The sequence below is a fragment of the Dendroctonus ponderosae genome, unplaced genomic scaffold, assembly GCF_020466585.1.
Source record: "Dendroctonus ponderosae isolate FM_Combo_2020 unplaced genomic scaffold, Dpon_F_20191213v2 Dpon_F_20191213_5, whole genome shotgun sequence".
NCBI lineage: Eukaryota > Metazoa > Arthropoda > Insecta > Coleoptera > Curculionidae > Dendroctonus > Dendroctonus ponderosae.
Window position 1 is genome coordinate 12,974,446 of NW_026018715.1, and position 24,458 is coordinate 12,998,903.

General features: G+C 35.9%; 7 protein-coding genes across 14 annotated transcripts in view; 5 read left to right on the forward strand and 2 right to left on the reverse strand.

Annotated features, from left to right (window-relative positions):
- Window positions 1–6,120, forward strand: part of LOC109545398 (metabotropic glutamate receptor) — a gene marked incomplete in the record, with an annotated part of 25,212 nt that extends 19,092 nt beyond the window's left edge. Inside the window, 5 exon segments of the mRNA XM_048666832.1 lie at window positions 2,629–2,791; window positions 3,771–3,984; window positions 4,636–4,787; window positions 5,159–5,348; window positions 5,400–6,120. Coding sequence (XP_048522789.1) covers window positions 2,629–2,791; window positions 3,771–3,984; window positions 4,636–4,787; window positions 5,159–5,348; window positions 5,400–5,575 — 895 coding nt within the window.
- The window catches only part of LOC109545596 (homeotic protein empty spiracles), a 124,973-nt gene that overhangs the window by 45,075 nt on the left and 55,440 nt on the right, over window positions 1–24,458 (forward strand). The window lies entirely within an intron of this gene.
- LOC109545538 (COP9 signalosome complex subunit 7b) lies at window positions 6,115–9,051 on the reverse strand. Of its 3 annotated transcripts, none has more exons than XM_019916298.2 (6): window positions 8,639–9,051; window positions 8,421–8,582; window positions 8,280–8,367; window positions 8,009–8,229; window positions 7,812–7,947; window positions 6,115–6,308 (listed from the first exon to the last, which is right to left on the reverse strand). In XM_019916298.2, exons 1-6 carry the CDS (start codon window positions 8,804–8,806, stop codon window positions 6,280–6,282), a joined length of 804 nt encoding a protein of 267 aa, XP_019771857.1. In that variant the 5' UTR covers window positions 8,807–9,051; the 3' UTR covers window positions 6,115–6,279. The 3 variants fall into 3 exon arrangements, with proteins under 3 accessions (XP_019771857.1, XP_019771858.1, XP_019771856.1); XM_019916299.2 differs by lacking the exon at window positions 6,115–6,308 and adding an exon at window positions 7,398–7,531 and having other exon boundaries at window positions 8,639–9,050; XM_019916297.2 differs by lacking the exon at window positions 6,115–6,308 and having other exon boundaries at window positions 7,398–7,947.
- On the forward strand, window positions 6,805–10,755 carry LOC109545536 (palmitoyltransferase ZDHHC23). Of its 2 annotated transcripts, none has more exons than XM_019916296.2 (4): window positions 6,805–6,851; window positions 9,411–9,950; window positions 10,003–10,179; window positions 10,234–10,755. In XM_019916296.2, exons 1-4 carry the CDS (start codon window positions 6,820–6,822, stop codon window positions 10,484–10,486), a joined length of 1,002 nt encoding a protein of 333 aa, XP_019771855.2. In that variant the 5' UTR covers window positions 6,805–6,819; the 3' UTR covers window positions 10,487–10,755. The 2 variants fall into 2 exon arrangements, with proteins under 2 accessions (XP_019771855.2, XP_019771854.2); XM_019916295.2 differs by lacking the exon at window positions 6,805–6,851 and adding an exon at window positions 8,959–9,179.
- LOC109545575 (NECAP-like protein CG9132) lies at window positions 11,024–13,792 on the reverse strand. The gene is made up of 5 exons (XM_019916347.2): window positions 13,605–13,792; window positions 13,293–13,498; window positions 12,374–12,561; window positions 12,112–12,311; window positions 11,024–12,044 (listed from the first exon to the last, which is right to left on the reverse strand). The coding sequence occupies exons 1-5, from the start codon at window positions 13,688–13,690 to the stop codon at window positions 11,993–11,995; spliced, it is 732 nt and encodes a 243-aa protein (XP_019771906.1). The 5' UTR covers window positions 13,691–13,792; the 3' UTR covers window positions 11,024–11,992.
- On the forward strand, window positions 14,368–17,725 carry LOC109545531 (protein RER1). 3 transcript variants are annotated; one of them, XM_019916287.2, is made up of 7 exons: window positions 14,368–14,499; window positions 14,557–14,655; window positions 15,225–15,329; window positions 15,756–15,852; window positions 15,911–16,131; window positions 16,206–16,272; window positions 17,110–17,725. In XM_019916287.2, exons 2-7 carry the CDS (start codon window positions 14,578–14,580, stop codon window positions 17,127–17,129), a joined length of 588 nt encoding a protein of 195 aa, XP_019771846.2. In that variant the 5' UTR covers window positions 14,368–14,499; window positions 14,557–14,577; the 3' UTR covers window positions 17,130–17,725. The 3 variants fall into 3 exon arrangements, with proteins under 3 accessions (XP_019771846.2, XP_019771845.2, XP_019771844.2); XM_019916286.2 differs by lacking the exon at window positions 15,225–15,329 and adding an exon at window positions 15,366–15,470 and having other exon boundaries at window positions 14,371–14,499; window positions 14,572–14,655; XM_019916285.2 differs by lacking the exon at window positions 15,225–15,329 and adding an exon at window positions 15,366–15,470 and having other exon boundaries at window positions 14,372–14,499.
- On the forward strand, window positions 18,448–21,887 carry LOC109545532 (retinol dehydrogenase 14). 3 transcript variants are annotated; one of them, XM_019916289.2, is made up of 6 exons: window positions 18,448–18,633; window positions 20,297–20,425; window positions 20,702–20,847; window positions 20,911–21,147; window positions 21,200–21,508; window positions 21,588–21,887. In XM_019916289.2, exons 2-6 carry the CDS (start codon window positions 20,298–20,300, stop codon window positions 21,767–21,769), a joined length of 1,002 nt encoding a protein of 333 aa, XP_019771848.1. In that variant the 5' UTR covers window positions 18,448–18,633; window position 20,297; the 3' UTR covers window positions 21,770–21,887. The 3 variants fall into 3 exon arrangements, with proteins under 3 accessions (XP_019771848.1, XP_019771849.1, XP_019771850.1); XM_019916290.2 differs by having other exon boundaries at window positions 18,448–18,629; XM_019916291.2 differs by lacking the exon at window positions 18,448–18,633 and adding an exon at window positions 20,222–20,239.

The following is a 24,458-nucleotide window of genomic DNA, read 5'->3' on the forward strand; positions in this document are numbered from 1 at the left end:
AAAATATTTAAGTATCTGAACAAAGAATTCTAGTCTCTTCCCAAATTTGATTGTCCTGACTAATCACCTGTTAGGCCTAATTAATTTTAGAATGTTTCAAAGTGTTGCAATTGTGATGTATTGTAACTGTGGATTGTTTTTTAAATTAATGAATTTTTTTTTTAACTATGTTATTTTAGAAAAACTGATGATGGTGGAAATATACACCGAAACGTATTTTAATTGATAAATAAAGACAATAAATGACTGAAACCCAGGAATTAATTTTGATTTGGAATTGAAACACAGTCAGGAAAGTATATACAATTATGATTATGATAAAATCTGATATTTTCAGATTCCCCTTTCTAATAAAACTCGCTTTTTTAATGTATAAGAAACTTCCAGTTGAAGCCGTGCGTTCTATAATCGCCCTAAAATTCCAACTTCGAGCCGGCAAAAGCAGATTAGAAGCTTAAGGCTAAAGGAACATGACACAAACAGTACTATATCGAAGCCACAACAATCGGCTGGAAAATATGTGCTTTTTATGCAAAAATATCCCCGAACTGTTCAGATTTTCATTTGTAAAACCAGCAGAAGCTTAAAAGGCACATGGAAAAATTAGCGTGGAATAAATGAAAATTTGCCAAAAGAAAGAAGAGAGAAAAACGAAGAAAAAAGCAAAACTGGGAAATCGTTTAGGATGACAATAAAGAAAAATGTTTCGTGAGTTCTTTAAAATTGCGAAACACACCGACTGCTATCGAAAAACTTTTTGCGACTGAAAAACCCTTCAAGTCGCCCGTAAAAAGTCCATATAAAAAATCATAAAATTCACTTAAATAAAACACTCGAATGAAAATCACTTCGTTTCCACTACAAAACCAAGGAAAATCTAATGAGAAGCGAATGAATTAAACTGTGCATTTACGTGCGAGGAAAAACATTTCTGAAAACCGACGTTTGAAAAAATAAGTAAAAACCAGCAGGTTAAAGAAGCTTAAAAGGCACATCAAAAGATGCAGCCACTCGATTTGCTCTCAAGAAAAATTAGCTTGGAATCAATGAAAAATTGCCAACAAAGAACAATAAGAAACCGGAAGTACTGGGAAAACCGATAACGAAAAATGTTTTGTGGAGTTTGCAATTTTGATTAAATTGTGACACACCGACTGATATCGAAGAACTTTTTTCCGACTGAAAAAAACCTTGAAGTCGCCCGTAAAAAGTCCATATAAAAAATAATAAAGTTCACATAAGACACACGCTTTACGTTCGCAAAAAAATATTCCAAAGTATCGTCGCTTGTGGTCGACCGTCAGCTTGAATGAAACGTTTAGATCGAGAAGCGAACGGATCAAACTGTTCATATACGATCGAGAAAAAACCTTCTTGAAAATCGACGTTTGAAAAAATAAGTCAGTAACTAATTAATAAATTATTGAGAGATGACAAAAAAATGGCAAAGGTGGACAATACGAGTTTATTTATAATTTGAAAATATAACATAGAAAGAATCAGGAAAAGACAAAATAGAGGAACGAAAAACCCAATAAAAACTCATTGCGTTTAATGCAAATCTGTAGTGATTTTGGGTAAGGAATACCTCCAAAATGGGGAAAATAGAGCTCAATATGAAGAAAACGAGCCTTTTTGCGCCAAATAAACCGCGAATTTGTTTTGTGCAATATGATCCAAAAATATTCAAATGGTTCGTAGACCCTTATAAAAAAATTATGAAGCTAAAGTACATAACAGACGCTTAAGAGGAGAAACAAAACGAAAATCAAACGATACGATCTGACAAACTGAAGAAAAACTGTTCCTGATAATCCACATTTGTGCTTACAATTAATTAACTTGCAAAAATGCTAAATACGACAAAAGGAAAAATATACAATTTTAAAAAAGTGAACCAAAATTTGCCGTACAAAAGCAAAAAATGGAATGTTGGATGGAACTAATAAAACCCCCATTCAGATTGTTGCAAATCGGTTGTAACTTTGGGAAAATAGAGTTGAATATGAAAAACCGTTCAAATTGTTCGAAAAAAGTCTAAATAAGGAATTATAAAGCAAAAGGTGCATAATACGCGCTTAAAGGAGATAAATTACCAAAAGCTGGTACTTTTCCAAGACGAAATCGAAGAACTGCTCATTTACGTTCAACAAATTGTTCCCGACTATCAACGTTTGTGTTTAACAATTAAACAGATTAAAAAAAATAAAAAAAACGAGTGAATAAGCTCTTTAGGTACCTCAGAAAGTGACACAGATGGACAGTAAGATTTTTCTTAATTTAAAAATTATTGATTTAAAAAAAATTGAACCAAAGAGAAGATCAACAAAAGGAAAAACACGAAACGTGAAAAAACAAGAAACGAACGAAAAAAGCCATTGAATTAAAATCAAATTTATTACGAGTTTGAAAAGGTTCTGCAAGACGCCAGAAATGTCTGCCAGATCGAAAAAGACAACTTATTACGCAGGAAGCGAAGCCAGAGGAGTAAAAAAGCGAACATTTGACAGAATCATCCGAAAAATTAGCAGAGAACTTTGACTTATAGCAACTGGGTTTTATAAAAATGCAATAAAAAGTACAAATGAAACAATTTAAAACTAAAAACGAATATTTTTTTCCTTTCAGGTTTAGTGCTGGTTTCTGTTTCACCGTGGTCTACGCAGCCCTGCTGACTAAAACCAATCGAATCGCTCGCATTTTCAAAGCTGGAAAAAAAACTGCCGGAACGCTTAATTACATATCCCCCAGGTCGCAGCTTATTATTTGCGCGGGCCTCGTAGCCATACAGGTATGTAATCGAATAAAATTTACTTTCATCTATTCGAACCGACTTGATCAATTTTGCTCTTTGCTTTCCATTTTTTCCATTCAATTATGGTGCCATTGATGTATGGAGGAGAGAACCGTTTCGGCCGTTTATTTGCACAACGTGCGTGTGTTTGCTGAATATAAATCATCGGTTCGTCTATTGCGGTTGTAAGGCGGATTGAATAAATCGGGTTTTCCCACTTGAACTACCTAAATACGGTCGGCGCTTTTTTGCCTTTTTCCGTTTATATACAGGGCGTCTATGAAAGTTGATTTCAACAGAAATCGCATTTCATATCAACAGTAAAACTGGGGTTTTTTGGGCTAAAAAGGACGTTTCGCAAGCACGAGTGGCTTTCATCTTCAACAAAACCTAACTGCTGATGAATTCAAAATTCTGGCTTTTTTCGCTAGCTATGTTTTTAACGCTTTTCAAAGTAACAGTTCAATTCTCCCCATAATCTTCGGGACATTTTGACTGTGTTCAAACATCCAGTAATTTGTATGGGAAATGCTCAAAATATGGACGGGCATTTTTTTCGGGATCAAACACTATTGCTAATGGAAAAGACGTGAACTCGTAGTCCTTCCAAGTGGCGGGTTTTTCGTTGAAAGACTCTCTCCGACCTCCATTAAGTTTGTTCGCTGTTGTTCTCTGATTTTCCTTCGGTTACGTTTTGTATTAAAAAACGCTTTGTCACTGCACGAATTTGTAGCGCAAATCTCTACCTTGTCTGGGTCATTCTGGAAATCGATCTTCATCCATCAGCGAATTTTGGCGACAAAAAATGCCGCAGTATTTTTTCTCTCTGATTTAGTGTGCGTTAGTTCAGATATTCAGATTGTTGCATTCTCATTCGCAGCGAGTTTTGTCTCCTCCCAATGGCTTTGTATCCCAATTCTCTTGAAGGATTAACTGGAAAGTTGATTTTTTCCTTCACAAATTCCATACTTTACAGGTCATCATCAATGTCATATGGATGATAATATCTCCGTCTCGAGCCATCCATCACTATCCAACGCGAGAAGATAATCTTCTGGTCTGTTCATCCTACATAGACGCTTCTTACATGATTGCGTTTACATATCCAATAGTCCTGATAGTCATTTGTACTGTCTATGCTGTTCTCACCAGGAAGATTCCGGAAGCCTTCAATGAGTCCAAGCACATTGGTAAGTCGTCTGCTTGCAGTAAGTTTATAATACTATCTATATTAAATTACATGGGCACATATTAATAACCAAGTATATTGTGAACGTAATCGTCTGCTCCCATGCTGATTTAGGGGGTAGAATGATTCGGGTGTACCCCATGTGCTCTAAAACCCAACTTAGCATAACAAAACCCTTCGCCTACAATAATACATTGTCCTGTTTATGTAAAATATACACTAATTAAGCTAAGCACTTCGCCCAAAAAGCGAGAGTTTCGAGGGTGGGCTGGATTTCTTGATAGTATTGTTTCAGACAACAAAAGGCCTGCAATCAATTTCTGTCGGGTTGTCTAAGCCGTTCATTTCATCAATACGCTACAAATTAATTTGGCACACACTTTATTTCACGGAAACGACTCGAAGAATGGAAAACACTAAATGTCGTTATTTTATCTCTTTTTGAGAGTAAATTAAATTATCCCTGTGGACTCTTCGGGTACAAAATTGTTCGAATTCTTCCCTTTTCAGGTAAATTAAAACACGAACAAGGAAACTTAGTTTGGAAAGCGACTTTGTTGGAAAATAACTTAAGCAAGAAGATTTTTAAACATACAGAAACCCAGAAACAGATTTTTGGGCACTGAATAGCTAAATCGTCTCATTGTTGCAGGTTTCACCATGTACACCACTTGCATAATCTGGCTCGCATTCGTTCCACTTTACTTTGGAACCGCAAACCATGTGGCCTTAAGAGTTACTAGCATGTCAGTTACCATTAGCCTATCAGCTACTGTTACAATAGCTTGTCTGTTTACTCCAAAGGTATGTAGCTAGGCTAAGTTTCAATATAACGAGCTGAAAAAAGTCCCGTGAGTTTTTTTCGACTATGGGAGCTCTAATGCGCTTCCCGCTTGCAGTAGAGCTTTTTTAGCATAAAACATGTTTTTCTGGAACTCCTAATCTCAAAACATAATTATGCATAATAACAATGGGACTTAAAACCGTCAATTAATAACTGCGACTTGCTTACGAGGAAGAATAATAAATTCAAAAGTGTATCCAGAGAGCGGACATGAAGGAAAAACGGAACGCTAAATAAAACTAAATTAATTACAGCAATAATCCTGTGCTGGCATATTACGTGGAGAATGGCCGAATTAAAAAAAATAATTAATAAAAATGACTGTTTCCAGCTCTACATTATTCTCATACATCCTGAACGCAACATCAGACAAAGCATGATGCCCATGCGATACAGTGCGATCAACCAAAGCTCCGCAACAGCTGGATCCGGAAGCATGATGGCAGCTGTGGTTGTAACTGCAGCTACATGCGACCAAAACCAAAAAATCCAAAAGGCCGTTAGTCCAGTAGATCAATCCAGTAAGTCTACAATCTAAGCAAAACTGCGACACTCAGAGCACTTTTGTTTAGATTCTCTAGATATAGTCAACGAAAAAAACAAGTGCAAAGACGCCAGCACCCAAACCAGTCCAGCTTCTAGTATGAACAATCTGAATGGGTGTTCTTTAGATAATCTGGGGAAAATCAACAATAACTGCAACATCAACGGCCCAATCCCGGCCCAGATAAAGGATCTGACTTTATAGCAAGAGCCAGCCAGCAGGTCTTCCAGTTTAAGGTCCAGAAGAAATCCGATACAGGTTTAGGAGCATAAGACTTTACAATTCTAAGATGTTTTATACGTAAGTAAGAGTTTACCATGTTATGTAGGAGATTTCAGCCGGTTTATTTATTCATTCAAAGCAAAACGTTTTCACATTTGCGACAAAGCATACTATTTTTGCCTAATGTAAGATAAGAGTTAACGTTTCATTCAGTTTTGTACAGTGTATGATGTAATTTAAGCTGTTTTCATCATGCAATTAACTGGAAATGTGTATTTTTTCTGCAACAAATATGCAGACAAAGTTCAAACGTGATTACCTTTAATATTTAAAGCTAGTGATTGGTTATATTAACTTTGGCCTGATTTTCAAGCTGAAACTACCCCTTTTGGTTTTGCCATTTGGCCAAACACCCCAAAACATCCATGCACATGGTATTTACAAACTAATGGCAAACTATTTGCATGTTTTGCAGCTGTTCCAGTCTCTCGTTGAAACAGATACGTAAAAATAAAACAGCAAAAGGTTTAGAGTTTTATTCATGGCAAACAGTAAATTATAAAAAAAACATATTCGATAGATTCCTTGACTTTAAAGGCGAAATTTAGAAGGCAATTTGACCAATTTTTTGGATATTTGCCACTAGTCTCTGAACACCTTGTAGATATGAAGACACCAATTTAGCATTAACGACCTGGTGGTTCAAACAAAGTATCTAAAAAATATTGATAATAAATTTGTAGACAACGAGCAACCGATAATGATGTCGAAAAGAAACCAAAACTTTAGTAAAGAATCAACGAAACTCTATTGAACCGTTAGCGAATACAAAAGGGCCTAACAGGGTACATTTAAGTTTTTATGGCGCTGAAAAAATATGACCGATTAAATTTATTTGAGTCACGAGTTCAGCATTACATCAGTTTCAATTAATGATTTTTGCATAAGTACGAACAAAAGACGTTTATATATAAAAAAATAAATGTAAATATGTGCTTAGAGTGAAGAAGCAATGTAACAAAAAGGGGTTACAAACAATGTAATTTTATGAATGTACTATACAAATTGTAGCAAATATATAGCATTAAGTTTAAAATATCTGTGAATAGGTTTTACAAAAACACTTATTTCACACATGATTCATAAAGGATCCGGTTGATTACTGGAAAAAGCCCACTCTGAAAAACATTTCCATCCACAAGTAGTCACTCAATCGCGCAAAATAAATGTTTTTGTGTACCAACCAAGCACATAAAAAGTAAGTACAGGTTGTACTGTGTTGTGAATAATATAGTAAGTTACACGATAAAATCTTCGATATGTTAAGTACTCATGTGGCATTTCACTTATCTTTGATTGAGCCCAAAGATATTAAATAATGTCAGCTCACGAACTGGGCAACGTATTTTGTACATCAACAATGAGGAATATTTTGCTTAGTTCCAAATAAATAAATAAATAAGTGTTAGATAACGACATTGTGTAAAATGGAAAGAGTGTACCTGTTTCGCTAAATGTTTTAAAACCGATACTCAATAAAAATATACAAGTGATTTTATTTTGGGGACGATGTTTACTTGATCAATAAACTCAACTTAATTGTTAATTAATTAAACGTGTATTCGGTGTTAGGCACTAGTGGGGCTATCGGCAGAAAACACAAGTTTTTACACAAGAAAAAAACTTATGAAACTACAACTAGCCCAAACACGCTATCACAAAAAATCAAACCCAGCGAAAACATGAACAAGATGTGCGCCGATGAGAACTAAAGGGAACTAGAGCTGAACAAAGAAAAATACCATTGATGAGAATAAAAAGCACTAATCTAATCAATTTATTAAAAGAACATAAGATTAACAAAATCGTGAATTAATGAGTGAAAATGTCTTTGCAGGCACAACATATCCCCAACGACTCAACGCAGTACCTTTACACCTAGAAAAATAACAGGGCTTTTAACGGGCAAACGGAAATGTTTGAAAAATATATTAATTAACGTACAAGGTTCTATATCCTGCCACAACTTGATAATTTCATTTGCTTTCAAACTAAAAAAACGTATGCTATTAAATTGAATCATCTAGTCTGGAGTTCGACTTTACTGCTAATCTGCTCTTAACATCATGAATAACAATAAGCAATAACAGCAATTTTCTCATAGAACGGAGTGAAATAAGTTTTTAAGATTTCGACCAGAACTTAGTGGCGTGTTTACCTTTGCTAACTTTTTGGGCCTTCTTTCCCTTGTCGCCACTGGGTGTTGCCTCCCTGCTGTCCACCGCCATAACTTCGTCAGTAACATCAGATCTTTCCATAAGCTGAGTCTTGAGGGTTTTTTTGATGTTGACAATCTGCGCAAGAATACGAGTTTTTTAACAGTGAATCATCAGTTTCATTGAGCAAAAAATGCACCTCTTGCTCGATATCAATCTGCCGTAACATGGCGCTGTTCTTCTCAGTGTTAGCCCGATGGATTTGCATCTCCACGCTGTCAAGCACTTTATCACAGGCAGCAGACCAGTCTTGCAAGCAGTTGATGATTACTTTAACATCTTCTGGACGAATGTCTCTGCCGATCGCATAATCTATTTCAAGCTGGCTGTTTTTTTGGTCAAGCTTTCCGTGTATGATATCTGTAAGTAGTTTTTTGTGCAAAACGCTCAGTAATAAATAGTCATCTGACCTGCATAAATAGCTTCAATGATCAGGTCTTCCAAATCTCTTACATTCTTGATTTCGAGCTCCTGCAGTAGCCGTTCATACGGGATGCACTAAAATTATTGCACCGTTTGCATGTGACATGGAAACCGTCGGATTCACTTACTTTCGACTTGGTAGCCAACGTGACAATGGTTAAATGATGCAGCTTCTTTTTCTGGCCGGGAGTTAGCTCGATGAAGTTCTGCTGATTATTCGTGTAGTCTTTGTAAGTGCCATACGCAAACAGATTCAAGGTGTTGAAGTAGACACTGTGAGTATCAGCCAACTAGCGGGCAAAAATTATGTGTTTCACCGCCCCAATCGTTAGAACTGCCAACTTACTTCGGTAATGTTGGGATTATCGAGAAGTTCTCCAAACACATAAACTCCTGGCGCTTCCAGAGCCTGCTTCACTAACTCGGTGCAAGCGGCCCCTTTTGTTGACTTGGCTAACAGCACAAACTGCTCTAAGCTAGAGCTAGAGCTGCTGCTGTTTTTCTCGACAACCATGTTATATGTAGGCACTTTTTTTAATAACAAATACAGGAACACTTATAAAAATCACTGCACAAGGTCAAACTTTTTAAGAACACTGACAGTTTAGGTTATGTCGCGGACAGTAGCTCGCGTCTTTTCTTCCTTTCCAGCCCGACCGACGCACGAAAATGTGACTTTTAAAATGACGCTCGCACTCGATTGAGGTTAGGTCTGAGTAATATGTTGTTATTATTATTATCAAATTTCTTAGTGATTCGAACAAAATTATGAAAAACGGCGATACAGACGATCTATGTTGCTGTGAATACTACGATCTATCAAATGAAAGAAACCACATTTTAGCCTGCTTGTGTAACTGTGTTGACTTAGATGAAGCTGTTGATAAGTAAGTGATCAATCTACCACTTATCGTTTACATACATACTGTGGGTGCTTAAATAATGAGCTAAGTTCCTTTAGATGCCCACTTATTATGTAACTTACTCTACAAAATAAACCTAATTTTATATTGTAAATATTTGGCCCTGCAACATGATAACATTCCGTTGTGCTATCTAAACTCCTCTCTATGAATACAATTTAATAAAACACTAAGGGTTTTTTGTTTCTGTTGCAGCTTAGTGAAAGGAAAAAAAGTATCAGATCAAAACAAAACTGGACTGACCAACACCATGAGGGACCGCCTAAGAGTGCCTTGGATTGGCGGCGCCATCCAAGTGTCCTTTGACTCACTTCTGCCAGTAATAATTTTGCCCCTTGTGTTTCTAGTGTCCTCATTATCCCTCTGGTGGACTGCGTTTTCCTTTACCACCATTGGCGTTTTCATTCTACTGATATCAAACTTTTTCGTCAGAACCATTCCGAAGACAAAGTTCTTTTTCGTTTGGACAGTCACTTCGATCGTCTTGCTCTATTTTATTTTCGAGTTTGTCGTTATTCCGTTTTTGGAGATTTTAGTTGAGGAGAACATTGCACTTAGTGTGCTGATTTTCGGGTTCATTATGTGTCTGTATTTGATGAAACTGAGAGCGAATCAGCTAATCGCTGCTTTGGACGATGAGAGCCAACTCTCTTTTAATGGGAAAAGCATAGAAGGCTTCTATGCGTGTAAAATATGCGACTGTAAAATCCCTGACAAAGACCATCACTGCGTTTGGTAAGTGTTGAGTGTTGCATTAAAATTAAATCAAATAAGTATTTCCCCACAGGTTTGATTGCTGCATCAGCAGGCACAACCACTGCTTGTTCTTGTTGTCGTTATTTTTCGCTATTGCTGCTTTATTGTACAGCTCGAATTTAACACTCACTTCCGTCTGCCATCCGTACGAGTTCTTCAAAACTATTCTATTGCCAGACGACTGCTCAGATGTGTATTTTCAATTTGAGTAAGCCTCAATCATTTTTAGCATTAATCCGGATTAAAACTATTTCCGTTTCAGATTAGGCTTGTCCTTTGTCTCAGCGGTTTACAGCATACTGATAGCGATACTTCTATGGCTGATATTGATGCAGCAAATGTTCTTGATTTCAGTCGGGATCCCATTAAAAGACTGGGTCAAGCTCCCATTGTCATCCAAGTTATGCCTGGGACTTAACCGACTAAGGCCCCACAATAGGGGCCTAATTAGGAATTGGCTAAGAATCGTTTGCGAAATCACCCCAAAATATACACCGATAAATCGAGATGTATAGCGCTAGATGAGAAAGGATGAAAGTATCAACTTGAAGAACTAAATATAAACTGTTTCGCTGTGGTTCATTCACTAGCTCAGTAGTTTTAGCGTTGGATAATGGAGATTTACAACTTACGAGTTTTAAACAAAGATGATTTGTTATTAAATGGTATTTCGTAACAAGACTGAAATTCCCAATTCAAGCAAAGTAGCTCACGTTGAAATCAACTATTTTAGCTAGCACTGTAAATATATATGTATTTTGTATAGAATAAATTATTTTTTCACTATCAGTCTTTGACTTTAACTGCTGAACTTTTTAACCGTTTTAACAGTTTAACCTGCGACAGCAAATACGAACTATTTAAAATCAATTAGTACACTGGAAAAGTCGCAAATAAAAAAACCATGCATTGATTATCTCAAATTAGTATTGCTATTGTACAAACGTTCATTTTTCTATCATGAAATATGCTCGATTTTTTTGCACTACTCGACTGATTAAAGAAGTGTTTTTATTTTAAATTTTTGCAGGGAAACAATAAAACTGGTTCTGTTATATTTACTCAAAAGTATAATTCTACGCCGTAAGAGTTTTTCTAAACAAACTGCTTTATTGTTAACATACTCCTTAAGACTTGCTTTTATACCTTACCCTATCATATAACTTATATCATGAATATCTGAAAAACCCTTGAACGCAACTAAGTACATGGTCTCCTTTGCGACTACGATACTGGATTAAATCGTTATTTCAAATTTGCTAGTTTTTTTACAGTAAAATGTGGCTTAAGAATTTGATACGTGACCTTACTAGTTATTTAACAGTTAGAATGGAAAGTAACTGGAATATTATTATACAGTACATTCGCAAAGATAATTCAGCTTATTCCACGTAATAAATATACACTAATTACACACTTAAAACCTATCCGGTCCTCGATGATAATCGAGTGCTAAATAATTGCAAGAAACAACTGTAAGAGAAGAAAGTAATCTCAACAATTAACCACTGATAAGTAACAACGTGTCTCAAAAACGGTACTTGCCAGACATGCAAAAATGAATCTTTAACCCATTTGTAACCCCCTTTCAAGTACCAAGTACGTTAAGTAATTAAAAATAAAATTTTTATAAAGTAAATAGCTCTGACATTAGGACAGCACATAAATCATTATTCGGGAATAAAAATAAAGTATATCAAGTACAGCCCTGATACAAACGGAATGTATTTTTAATAATAGATCGAGGAATATCCCCACAACAGCTTAAAGAGAGCTAAAATCCCCCAATAACAAAACAATTTGCCAGCTTTAATACTCAAATCTATCAAAAACCTTCGCCTTTAAAATTTACTATCAGACCGAAAATACTGCTGTGAACTTACCAAGTAGTCCTTAATCATAAGTCCATAAAATATTAAAATAGTTAACTTCAATATAAATGATAACGCAAAACGATATAACTTGCTAGCTCTGTCCTACATACAAACAAACAATCATACAAATTATCACGTGAATACGAACTAAAATTGTACCCAGTTGGTATTGGGACTCGATTGAGGTTGCGTTGATGTACTAGAAAATACACGTTTTTATTATATTGCACCGCTTAAAAGGCGGCGGGAAGAAAAAAATCACTAACCTTGTTTGAGCAGATGTAAACTCTCCCCATGTATCTGCAGAAGGAACCGCCTCTGGTTTGGGTGCATGAGCTGGAGAACCTGCAGGAGAACTGCCTGAAGGAACTGGCAATTTTCCACTTGGCGGCGGAGGCAACAGCCCTAAACCAGCTGGACCTCCAGTTTTGTTCTTTGACTTTGAGTTTCCTTCGCCGTCTTTTTTCTGCAATCAAAAAATCAATTAATATGTGGTTCTACAAACGGCCAATTACCCTCATCACTTACAGTAATTTTCATGTTAATCTTGATTGTTTCTCCTTCCTTAAATCCCAAATCCAACGAAGGCGCACTGGGTTCCTCACTTATCTGCTTCTCTTTCTTCACCCACTTGAAATGGTCTTGAAGCGCGACATTCAAGTCAAAGGAATCGGATCGATCGCCAAATCCTATTCCAATGTAAGCTGTTCTCAATGCTGAAATTTAATAAACAAGCCAATGAAAAAATGAGCCAACATATACACTGATGTAAACATATGAAAACCGGATAACAGGAGATGTTTATCCACCCACTTAGTAAATATTCCATATATTTAGTACACAAAAAAACCTTATCACTGTCTATGCAGTGAACAATACAATGAAGGTCGTAATTGCGATACACAGGGTGATTCAATGCTCAAATGGTAAAATAAGATAAAGAGGTGTTAGAACCCACGAAAGTAACTAGAAACATGTTTACTCGTAATCTACTCATTAAGTGCGTATTTTAATGCTCGATGTGCATTGACAATTGCAGCTTTACAGCTCAGCAGGTTCTCCAAATATGAGCCAAAGGCTACAAGCGATTTTGAAATTCGCATCAATTTAAATTTTTTGCATTTTGCGTGAAACCTAGACATTTCTAAATTGATGCTTTATATAAAAAAAAATTATTTTAATGCTCTATCCGGCAATCTGCAGCTTTACAGCTCAACTTCTAGATCCAGGGGGTTGAAAATTGGAGTTTTTAATGGAGCTTTTAACGTCGTTAAATGTGTCTATTGTAATGAGACAATTTAAAGCTTCCAGTCAAACAACATACCAAAACACCTTAACAAAATGTTGTATACCTGCTGGTTCTGTGCATAGACAATAGAATTTCTCAGTAAAAACAGGTCTAACGTATGTCAACGTAATTACACGAAAGTTATCTAGCAACCCTCACCATTATCATCCTGTATTCTTAAAACGAAATATCTTGAAGAATCGGTGACTGATTCTATCGCCACTCCTGGATAAGATTCAATGGGGCACCTTGCAAAAAGTTCCCCAGTGTTTTTGTCCTCGAGCTTAATGGACAGCGTATTTCCTTTGGAAATCAAGCGCATTCGGCCGGTCCATTCGGGCTCGCCCAGGTTCCAGTCCGCAGCACTACAGCGAACAAATTACGGGTAATTTTAGGCGCAAAACTACCAAAGTTTTGAGGACACGACTTGAAAGGAAGTGGGTGGAAATGGGATTTTTTCAACATCCTTACCGATAACCGCGATTTGAAAGTCTGGGCGGAACATTGAACACATAAACTTCTGGTTTCACTAGCACAACACTTTCATAAGTATCCATTTCGACTGTTTTAAGCGATTTTTTTGTTTGATAAAATAATGGACAAATTTGTTAATGTTGACAGCCTGTGGTTGACAGCAGAACTAGACAGCTGACTTTGGTGGTGTCGGTGAATTAAGACCACAGATCACAGAGGTTGTAGATTGGAAACTGCCTTATTAACCTGTAGATTTAAATTGAATAAAATGGCGAGAAACAATAAAAATACAATTATTCGGACAGACCCCAGCCTCTGAAACTCCCTAGCACAATTCGTTGAGAAAAAACAATTTGCTTAAATTTTTAAAATTGCATAAAAGAGCCCGAAATCTAAATGGTTTCGCCAGGATCACTCGCAGCGTTTTAACGTGCTATCCTCTAATAAGGCAATAAACAATAAAAATTGCAAAAAATATATGGAAGTTTTTCAGTGTTAATTTAAAGTTGGTATGGAATTTGCGCATTTTTCTCATTTTGAAAAAAATATAAATTTGCTATCTACTTTTCAATGAAAACAATTAAAATGGTCGCATACTCGCGTCAGTAATATTATTAAATGTGGCAAAATGCATTTTTTCTTTAATTGTGTGAAATTAAAACTTAAACTTTAGCAGAATAATCACAGATTTTCTAATAATATCGCTTATTAGCAGCCGCGCCTAATCAATTAGTGTCTGGCAATTCTTCTTCTGTTATCTATCATAGTACTATCTTCACATTGTCTTAATTTCCTTGATAGACGTGTCCAAAATGAAGGACTTCTGAAGCAATTTTGTAAACTAGAAACTTAAAAGAGTATTTTTGTTAAACGTATTAAGTTAAATAAATAGGTAAGTTGCTGAAGATGTTCCACTAGAATCAAAGTCTGATTTAACCCCGATTTAAAGCGCTTTTTTTGGTAGTGAAGCATGGCAGGAAATCTTGACTCGGGCTCCAGTAAAAGGAGTAAAAGTAATATTTCCCAAATATATACCCGATTATCACAGGTAAGTCATTAGAGACATTAATAAATCACATTAATTGCAGGTTTTAAACCACATTGTATTAGGATTTAAGTAGGGAATTAATTAAATTTCCAGATTCACCGCAGATCGAGATTTCAGTGCTCGCTAAGTCCAATGGACGAATTTTGTGTTAAGTCATGTTTCCCCAAATTCTAAGTTATCTCAGTATCTGAACATGATAGTGGTTTACTTGTCTAGTTAATTGCTTTTGCCCCCGATAGGAAAAGGGCCTTGTCTGCATCACATGTTGATTTTTCAGTTGCACTTATGTGTCTTAATTTTGTTTTATTATCCTTGTTTTTTAATGCTTAATGTGTAGTTCATGATAGTGTATGTATAATTACCAAAATGTATCTTTTAAGTGCACAATTATTTGCAGTGTATTAATACCCAAGTTTGTTGCTTTTACCCTGAGCGAAAGACAAAGCACCCAATTTTCTTACCATTGCAGTACGTATACTGCAATTTACTTTATCTCAACAGCAATGAGCTTTGGAAGATATTGACTGCATGTAGTTATCTTCGAATTTAACAACATTTTACTGAAACAGATACACCAAGCTGTCTTAGACAAATGGGCCCCAAACAGCCAAAGTCGTTGGCTATCAACGACCTTGCTGCTGTTGTTGTTCGTTCTTCGCGTATTTCTCACACAGGTATTTGCACAATGTCCAGCGTGTTTCTTGTTTTAGAGTTACCAAGGCCTGCTAGACAAAACTGTTCCTTGGGTCAAAGCTCGATGGCTCTTCGGCATAAAACTGGTTATAGTCTTTTTGGCTCGTATTCTCCTTACGCAGGTATATGATTATTCAATCACTTATTTAAAGTAATACGTAAAAGCCTTTATTTATAGGGCCTGAAACTGTGAAATCTTACTCAAAAGAGCCATTGATCTACAATTTTTTTTATTGCTGTTGATATGTCGTTCTAACAAACTGGTTTATTTTTGGTTTTTACTCAAAAAATTAACCTTAATTTCATAAATTTGTTTGTTAATTGAAGTGAATTCCTACTAAATCTGCTTAATATCCACATAAACTTTTTTTTAAATACTTTGCTACGTTTTATTTCATTGCTTTCAGGGCTGGTACATCGTTGCGTATGCCTTAGGAATATATCATCTAAATCTATTTATATCGTTTCTCACGCCCAAAATGGACCCAGCATTGGATTTTGATGGTAAGAACTGGCGAAACTACTGAAGAAATTGCTTTGTGACATTCCTGCTGCTTTTCAGCTGAAGAAAACGGTCCAGAATTGCCAATGAGAGCGAACGAAGAGTTTCGACCATTCATTAGAAGATTGCCAGAATTCAAATTTTGGTACTCAATGAGTGTCACTACATGTATTGCATTGATATGTACCTTCTTCGACTGCTTGAATGTTCCAGTTTTCTGGCCAATTCTAGTGATGTATTTTATTACGCTTTTCTGTATAACAATGAAAAGGCAAATTATGGTAAGCACTTTTTTAGGACTTGTGGTCTTTCCAAAGCCGACACTTAGAAACTAACAATATTCAATTTATTCCAGCATATGATAAAGTATAGGTACCTGCCGTTTACTCACGGGAAGCCAAAATACCAAACCAATGAAACAGGTAAATCTTCAAAGTGACACCCGATGTACAAAGTAAAATAAGTGAAATTCTAGCTCCCTAGGTTAGTTTTTATAAACTTATATTCAAGAGAAGTTTTACTTGATTTCAATTTAAGTTCATAGTCACTTTAAATGTTGTTCTGGCAATATTATTGAAACGAAACCTGCATAGTTCTAATTAGTATTAAGGTAAATGCGCTTGTGACTAAGAAGCCATTGGGTTTTCCAATAAATGAGCTGAACAACTTTCGAAGTGGCTCCCATATTAATTACATTGAATGTTGTAAAGAAGTATGTGAATGTGGTGTCCGTTTGGGAAACCTATTACTTGAGCTACGGCTTTGATTGAATTGAGGCAAAATTAAATCACTGGAATTGTTGCATATTTTCAAATATTTTTATTTATATTTCAATATTGATGGAACCAGGCGAGGCTTTAAACGCGGCCTGGTTTTAGTTTGAACTAAACGAATATTTCAAAATTCCATATTTTCTATATGTTAAAATGTAACTCATGGCACGTGATTTGAGAGCTTTGAATTGTATTCGTTATATAATTATTCGATGGTTTTGAGTGCAAATTTTAATGTTTGGCCAGTTTAAAGTGAAAAAACCCACGGATGGTTGTCACATATATGAAATGAAAAACTGGATGATAAGTGTAAAGGCTTCTTGATAAGGAAATCTTTATAATTTTTCAATAGTTGTGGCTCTTTGATTAATAATAACGCAGGCAATTCGGTTGCATTCGAACGGTCTACTCGCTTTCCTACTTCAATCTTCCGCTATTTTCGGTCTGGGAGAGAGGCGATGATTTAACGTTTTTCGATGTTTTCAGGCGAAGTCCAGAATATGTGAAGCAGTTCCAACAAAAACCGGTTCCTCTTCGGACACTCAGTCCATTCACTTATGATCCATTTTTTCAAAAGTTATTGATCGGTTTTTTTGGCGCTGATAAGGGGCGATCTTCATTGTAAACAAGTTAGGACAATGCGTCTGTTGTGCCCGTGAGTTACTCGGCCTAGTTGGATTATTTTCTCTTAAGTAAGGAAACGCTGGATTGTAACGTGTGCGAATGTCTGCTAAAAATCGCCGCAGTTACAATACCCGTTTAGAAAGTGCCACTTATCAGTGCCATAATTAGTTCTTTTAACTACTCATTAAGTATCAAATTTGCGTTCGGGATTCGAATACCAGTTTACTATTCAAACTCAAATTTTGAACTGATTAACTATTTCTTTGTATCTTTTATATTATTAGCTTCGTAAAGCAATTTAGTATTTATAATTGTAAACTTGATATTCAGTTAGTTGCAGACCTAATGGCTTTCTATGTATAAAACGCTTGATTGTTTCACGCTGTTGTACATAAACTTACATAAATTATAGATCGTTATGTATGGTGGCCACATTCAACTGGAATTTAATTTAATATATGTTTCTCGTTTAAACAGATGATGGTTTTTTTGTCACCAACATCCATTAGACGCCACACGTGTACGTTTTAATTGATCATCATTTTGAGGAATCAATTGATCAGCGCTGTGCGGCAAATAGTTTAAAAATGACGCAACTGCATCTTGCAAGTTCGTGCGGTTTCAGTAATTTTCAGTTTAAATATTTGGGCGGAATTTACCATCAAAGAAAACTTTCTTATGGAATCTCGTACGCCAATTCAGTTTTTTCAATAAATTAAAAGTTTAGGTTGAAAAATTATGAATTGTGAGCCAAGTTTATATTCTTTATTAACGAATGGTTTAAGTCCCATATTATCTGGTTACTTTCCTAAAATGTAACAATTAATAAGCTGTATCGGAAACCAGTTATTTTAATGGTTTTTCGGTAATGTGTGCAAACGGAATATTAGCATAGTTTAATGGGTTTTGCAAAGTCATGTATTTTACACGTAAAACTCAAGGAGAAATGAATAGTGCAAATGTTAAGGAAAACTCTAACTCAAAGTGTTCGTTCGTAAATGAGCAGATTTTTCTGAGTTCCATTCCTTATATATTAATTTATTATCCCGACTTTTCCAGCTTAATTTCTCAGCTTGTAAGAGCGAAATTGAAATTGTAGTGTTTTAATAAATTATACAAAAAAACCGAGACAATATATGGGACAAGTTCAGGTTTTTTGACCTTCGAGCTCTTCGCGGGTACGCAAGGAGAAAGCCTGAAAATTGTTAAACGATGGAACGGTTCTTGAATAAGCAGTTGTCTGCTGAGGTCAGCATTTCATTGCCGGTTATCAACCTGCCGCCTAAGCATTCTATTGAAGTTGGTTTAAAGTTAGGTAAACAGTGCAAGTGCTGAAGGAAATTGAGGAGTTCCCGATAACCCAGCTAGAAGCTTTCTGAACCGTAGGTATGTTAAATAAGTTTTAAAATTAAAGTTACATTTTTTTGCTACAACTGCAAAGTATCCCTAATGATAAGTTGTTAAGGGATTTAATCAAATTACAGTAGGCAGACATGAAAGGTTTCATTAAGATCCTTATTTATTCATTAGAAATCGATTGAACAGAAGCGAGTAGTTGGTTCAAATACAGAGCATTCGCATACAAGTGAACTAAACAAACATTAAGATTCAAAGAGAGCTCTTAGATATAGCGGGCTTTTTTGCATGTTTTTTGAAATTGAGCCAACAGGGAGTGAGTGTGTTTACGTTCCTACTAGATATCAGATCGGTAAAATGTACTGTATACATTATGTAATATGATTTTTATTCAAAAGTCTAAATAACTTAAAATGATGCGGAAACGCTCAAGTTTTCAGCGTTTTCAAGTTGCAAAAAAGGATAATTTAAATTATTTTCAACAAATTAAACGAAATTTGAGCGTTTTCGCATAATTTTGCATGAGGCATTCGATTTTTCAAAGTTATATCGCAAAGAATCGAAGCTGCTCAAGTGCGTTTTTTGAGCTCAATTGATTGTTTCGAGCAATACAAATATATTATCAATTTCAGTCAACAAATGCCATTATTCAATTTTTGTCCTCAATCAGTGTCGTGCCCGAAGCACTCGGTACAAAAAATAAATTATAATTTTCTTTAGTAAGAAAGATTTGGTCGGATTATGATTGTGGCCGCTCAAAAATTGCTTAAAATGCCTCATCGCGTGGCAAAAATCATTTATTTAGTGGGAAATTTGGGAAAACAGCGCACTTTCAGACGAAAAACAAAGAATCTCAAGCACGATTGCAGAAAAATGCAGATTTTCACTCCCAAAACGCTTCGATCGTAGGAAAAGCCCATTTAAATCTGGGCAAAGGCTGCGTTTTCCAGCGCTACTGTTTTTTTTTCTACTAATTTCTCAAATCCGTTTTTTCTGTGTGTGGAAGATTGATGTCCAATACGCATCAAATTGGCCTCTTAAAGGAAAGCAAATGGCTCGGTTTTGAAAACGCACTTGTTTGCAAAATTCGCCTTAAGTTACTTTTTCTTTAAAATAAAATAAACGACAGCAATTCTATGCAAAAAAAAGCCGTAATTTTGCAACATTACAAGTCCGATGATTCTTTGCTCAGGTAATTGCTTCAAAAATCATCTAATTTTTAGGTGTTTTAGCGATGTTGGAGAATTAATCAGATTTTTTGCCACATTTTTTTTCCAAGGTTTTTCCGTAAGGGAATTCATTTTTTTTTAATGTATGAATTTATTTTGAAGTGGTAGCAGAACAAAAATGAAAAAATCTTAGAAAATACAGTCTAGGACAATTCGCTCAACTAATTTTTATGCAAAACAGTACTTTGTTGACCATTTAAGCAAATATGCGACACAAAACCTGATTTTTGCTTATTTAGCTGCGTGATTCCGACGTTATTTCCCCGCTTGCCAATTAACATTGACCAATACAAGCGATCCCAATTAAATTTTAAAGAACTTTCCGAAAATTACTTTTTGCGTCATTATACAAAAAAATATAAATGTTTCCAATAGATATATGCAAATCGTGATGTTTGCCTGCACAGGTGGAAGAAGTGTACTCATATTGCTTTCGTCTGCCAGTAACTTAACTGATGTTTTAGGATGAATATTTCGGAACTCGGCGAATTTTGGCCAATTATTCAAGCCCTCATAGTTCTGGCGGTTGTTGGAATTGTGACTATAGTGTCGGTCATCAAGTTCTACAACGTGGTTACTTGCAGTAAATTCAGGTAAACATCGCACTTTTAAGCCTTTTAATCACTAAAATCTGCATGATGTATCAATTGAATTTTGCAATAGAAACACACATAATTGCTCGGTCTCGGTAGTGCTGAAATAGCTTCAAATCTACCAGCTCTTGTACCGTTGCTTGCTGCAACTGTAATTATTGCAGTAAACCGTTGGCTGCTCGATCACCAGACTAAACATCAGTAAACAATTTTAGTCCCAGTTTGCTGCATTAAATTCTCACGCAGTAAAGTGCTAATTATTTCTCTTTTTTAAAGAGATTCGGTCAAAATGGACGGGAAAACGGTGATAGTCACAGGAGCCACTGGAGGCATAGGAAAAGAGACCGCAAGGGAGCTGGCGAAGCGAGGAGCCCGAGTGATATTGGCTTGCAGAAATGTGGAGAATGGGGAAAAAGTTCGCGGTAAGCCACTGAAATCCCGCCTTATTGACCAGCAACTTTGCAAATTTCGAAATAAATTTGCAGCTGAAATACAAGAAGAAACAAAAAACGACAAACTCGTAGTGCGCGAGCTGGACTTATCGTCACAAAAGTCCATCAGAGGCTTTGCTGAAGCCATAATCAGCACTGAAGAACGTTTGGATGTGCTGGTTCACAATGCGGGGACTGCAGAGAAAAACCTGGTAAAAACTGAAGATGGACTCGAACTTACCATGGCCACCAATCACTTTGGCCCTTTTCTGCTCACCCACTTGCTGATTGGTATGCACCCTACTGAAGTTTCTTCATCTTCATTTAACATCTCTATCTTTAGATCTTCTAAAGCGCTCGGCTCCATCTAGGATAGTGGTGGTAGCTTCGTCCTTATACCAACTGGCGTCGTTGAATTTGGATAATCTCAACCCATCCAGCTCATGGTTTCCTCCTTATATTTACTACCCCTCCAAATATGCCAACATTTGCTTCACTCTGGAGCTCGCTAGGAGGTTGGAAGGAACGGGAGTGACCGCTAATTGCCTCCACCCCGGATTAATCGACAGCGGAATATGGAGAAACGTGCCAGTCCCATTGAATTGGCCCTTGAAGCTCATAGTAAAGGGTTTTTTCAAAACACCCCAGCAAGGTAAAATGGCTTGCCAAGTTGAAATCGGCAGATTTTGGGAGTTTGAAAGTTGAAAATCCCCTCACTTGCTTGATTTCAGGCTGCCAGACATCGTTGTATTTGACCTGTTCAGACGAAGTGAAGAACGTGAGTGGGAAATATTTCATGGAATGTCGAGAACACTCGCTAAATCGGGGAGCTTCGGACATGGCGAAAGCTGGAAAGCTTTGGGAGCTGTCCAAAGAACTGACCAAACTGAAGCCAACTGATCCAACAATTTAAGCACTTTTTTATTTTTAACAAATTGCAAGAAACAATTCTTTCCAGAGCGACTGGTAAGTCATTTTTTCTGGTCTTTAAATTATTTCGAATTTATTGCAGAATAAACGATTGAAATGTTTTTGAAGGGTTTTTATTAAAGGAACGAAAATGAAGTGCGATTCTGCACAAAAAAATGTGTCTCTATTTTAAATGTTGTTAAAAGTTGAAAGATTGACAAATATTAAAAACTGTAGCGAAGAGCTTAAAAGAGATTTAAAGTCCAAATGAGTTTACTGAAGTTTGGCGCATTTGCTTAAAAAACCTATTTTTGAAAGAACGTGAAAAAAATATTAGTTTCATTTAAATAAAAAAAAAATTTAAACTCGTCAACGGTAGGTAAAAACAATAAAATGGGTACCAGTTAAGTTAAGAATTAACAAAGATTTAAATTGAACATGACCTTTATTTTTTTACTGCAAAACAGTACGAGGTACAAAAAAGTGCAGTCATTTTCGCGATCAAATTGATCGAGGAATCGAAAACAAATTTTGTTTTGCAAAAAATCAGTGGGCATCATTTTTTTCGTGTCTGTGCCGAACGCATTGGTAAAAGTGAAAAAATGCCCGACCGTCTGAAAAATGCGCTGATCACTTTCAAATTCTGCAAAATTTAACGAAATTACGCCAAACGGTTTTGGCACTAATAATATATTTCGATAAAATGCTGCTCAATAAACTTTGACACCCTGTAAATCGGAAGCTTTGCAGTTTTGGAATGAGAATTCTTAACGAAATTTAACTACGTAAATTTCGTGGCGTTTGAAGAAAAAAAATTAAGCACTGCAATGTGTGTATCATACTGAAGAATGGACATGCTAAATGGTGAATGAAATATCGTCCGCGCTTGAATTTGAATAATTTCCATGAACAATCGCCAATTGCTAGTGAAAAATTGAAGTTTTCTCATTGGGAAGCGAAGCATAACAGAAATTTGACTCAAAATCGTCCACTAAAACTGCAATAACAGTTCTAGCGAAGAAGATATTACGCGGCTTAAAACTGTTTATGTAGAAAAATTTTTTTGGGAACTGGAAAATGATCGTAAAAAATCATAAATATGCTCTTCTCTCAATCTTTACCTCTAAGTAAAAGCTGAAAGTTCATAGATTTTTTCAGTTTAAAAGCCATCAGAAGTCCTCTTTTTAGTTTCGGTCAGTTTGCATGGAAAATATTATCGCTCATCATTTCAAACTTTGATAAAATATTTTTAAATCAAAGGGATGTGAACTTCAATGCCATTTTTGCGAATTTTTAAATTAAAGAAATATTACAAATTTACATCGGATTTCAAAGCAGCACTATAAAATCGAAGAAAAAGTTGAACTGAACTTCAACAAGATCAAAATCAAGCAAAACGACTGAAGAACAGAAGCAAAAAAAGCAAATAATTTAATGTTTCTCCGACTTATGTACTTACTTATCAGAACGTAATGCAAAAATTAACAAACAATGTAAAAAATCATGGAGTCATGATTTTCAGGTCAGTCAATGAAAAATGGTAAACTCAAATAAAATCGATTTTTCGATTTGTCACATAATTTCCAGTAATTTTTATTTATTATCATTAACCAACAGCATTTGAAATTACCGCTATTCTGGTAATTCGCAAATTCAAGCCGACCTTAAGCGCCAAGTGCACTGACTAAATGTGCACTCGGGCCGCATCTGTTTATTACTGATCCTTGTGTGTTTCACCAATCAGTTTTTGAATAAATTTGTTCTTTAACTTAAAAATGCTTTTTTAAACCGATATTAAAATGACCCTAAAAATGAGCCTACTTTCGGCTGTTTATTAACACCAGAAGAATGTCCAAGGTGGCTGGTAATTCGAGATGCTACTGTCTCAACGGCTGCTCGATATCAAGCTTCTTCAATTATTGGGGCCCGATATTTCCTACAACTATTAATTCGTATAAAAAAGTGAAATAAATTACATTCGACTACACCAGGCCGTTGTATTGTGTTCCTTAATTATGTACCAGTGAAAAACCCTTCCGTTTGTCTAGGTCTTTAACGTTTAGTAGCCATGATCGGTTGTCTTCCGATTATTGATGATCGGCCGGCGGATCACTTACGATGACATCAGCGCTCTTTTGTTTCGACTATCAATTATCTCGCAAGATGACTTCGGTATTTTAATTTAATTGAGTAGTTGTTTTGTCAATAAAATCTCTTTTCGGATCGTTACGGCCGATGCGGGCTCTAAGATAACCGCGATTGTAATGTGGATTTTTACCTGGCCGGTGTTTTGCATATTACCATTTCATGCCGCTGTTCACTGCTTATTTATTTCGCATTTTACAATTACTTAGTGAAGCCGGTTTTATTAAAGTGCCTACTGCTACGTGCAAGAGGTATTCACTCAAAAGCAGGCGAACAGGTGGAGTTTCGTCAAAAATGGCTCCTTCCCTTGGGATATTAAGTGCAGTAGACCTGAGGAAACTTATAGGTCTTGATGAATGAAGTTTTACAGGAAACTTTATAGCTCTTAGTGTGTTAGCTGATTGAGCTATCGAGATGAGCAAGGGCGGATCCAGCTTTAAAGTCAAGGCGCAAGATTATTGCAAAATTTCATGTTTTCCGTCGCGTTGTGCGTGTTTCTCCGAAGCAAAATGAGCAAGAACGCTCGTTTTTACATCATTCCAGAGATA

Coding starts and splice junctions, on each gene's coding strand:
- LOC109545575 (XM_019916347.2), bottom strand. CDS start 13,690: ATGGATACTTATGAAAGTGTTGTGCTAGTGAAACCAGAAGTTTATGTG. Junction 13,499..13,604: donor CTTTCAAATCGCGGTTATCG/GTAAGGATGTTG, acceptor TGTTCGCTGTAG/TGCTGCGGACTGGAACCTGG. Junction 12,045..12,111: donor TTTACATCTGCTCAAACAAG/GTTAGTGATTTT, acceptor TGTATTTTCTAG/TACATCAACGCAACCTCAAT.
- LOC109545531 (XM_019916287.2), top strand. CDS start 14,578: ATGGCAGGAAATCTTGACTCGGGCTCCAGTAAAAGGAGTAAAAGTAAT. Junction 14,656..15,224: donor TATATACCCGATTATCACAG/GTAAGTCATTAG, acceptor TTACTGAAACAG/ATACACCAAGCTGTCTTAGA. Junction 15,330..15,755: donor TTCGCGTATTTCTCACACAG/GTATTTGCACAA, acceptor CATTGCTTTCAG/GGCTGGTACATCGTTGCGTA.
- LOC109545532 (XM_019916289.2), top strand. CDS start 20,298: ATGAATATTTCGGAACTCGGCGAATTTTGGCCAATTATTCAAGCCCTC. Junction 20,426..20,701: donor GTTACTTGCAGTAAATTCAG/GTAAACATCGCA, acceptor TCTTTTTTAAAG/AGATTCGGTCAAAATGGACG. Junction 20,848..20,910: donor GAATGGGGAAAAAGTTCGCG/GTAAGCCACTGA, acceptor ATAAATTTGCAG/CTGAAATACAAGAAGAAACA.
- LOC109545538 (XM_019916297.2), bottom strand. CDS start 8,806: ATGGTTGTCGAGAAAAACAGCAGCAGCTCTAGCTCTAGCTTAGAGCAG. Junction 8,368..8,420: donor CGTTGGCTACCAAGTCGAAA/GTAAGTGAATCC, acceptor CAATAATTTTAG/TGCATCCCGTATGAACGGCT. Junction 8,230..8,279: donor CATTGAAGCTATTTATGCAG/GTCAGATGACTA, acceptor AACTACTTACAG/ATATCATACACGGAAAGCTT.
- LOC109545536 (XM_019916295.2), top strand. CDS start 9,061: ATGAAAAACGGCGATACAGACGATCTATGTTGCTGTGAATACTACGAT. Junction 9,180..9,410: donor TTAGATGAAGCTGTTGATAA/GTAAGTGATCAA, acceptor TTTCTGTTGCAG/CTTAGTGAAAGGAAAAAAAG. Junction 9,951..10,002: donor AAAGACCATCACTGCGTTTG/GTAAGTGTTGAG, acceptor ATTTCCCCACAG/GTTTGATTGCTGCATCAGCA.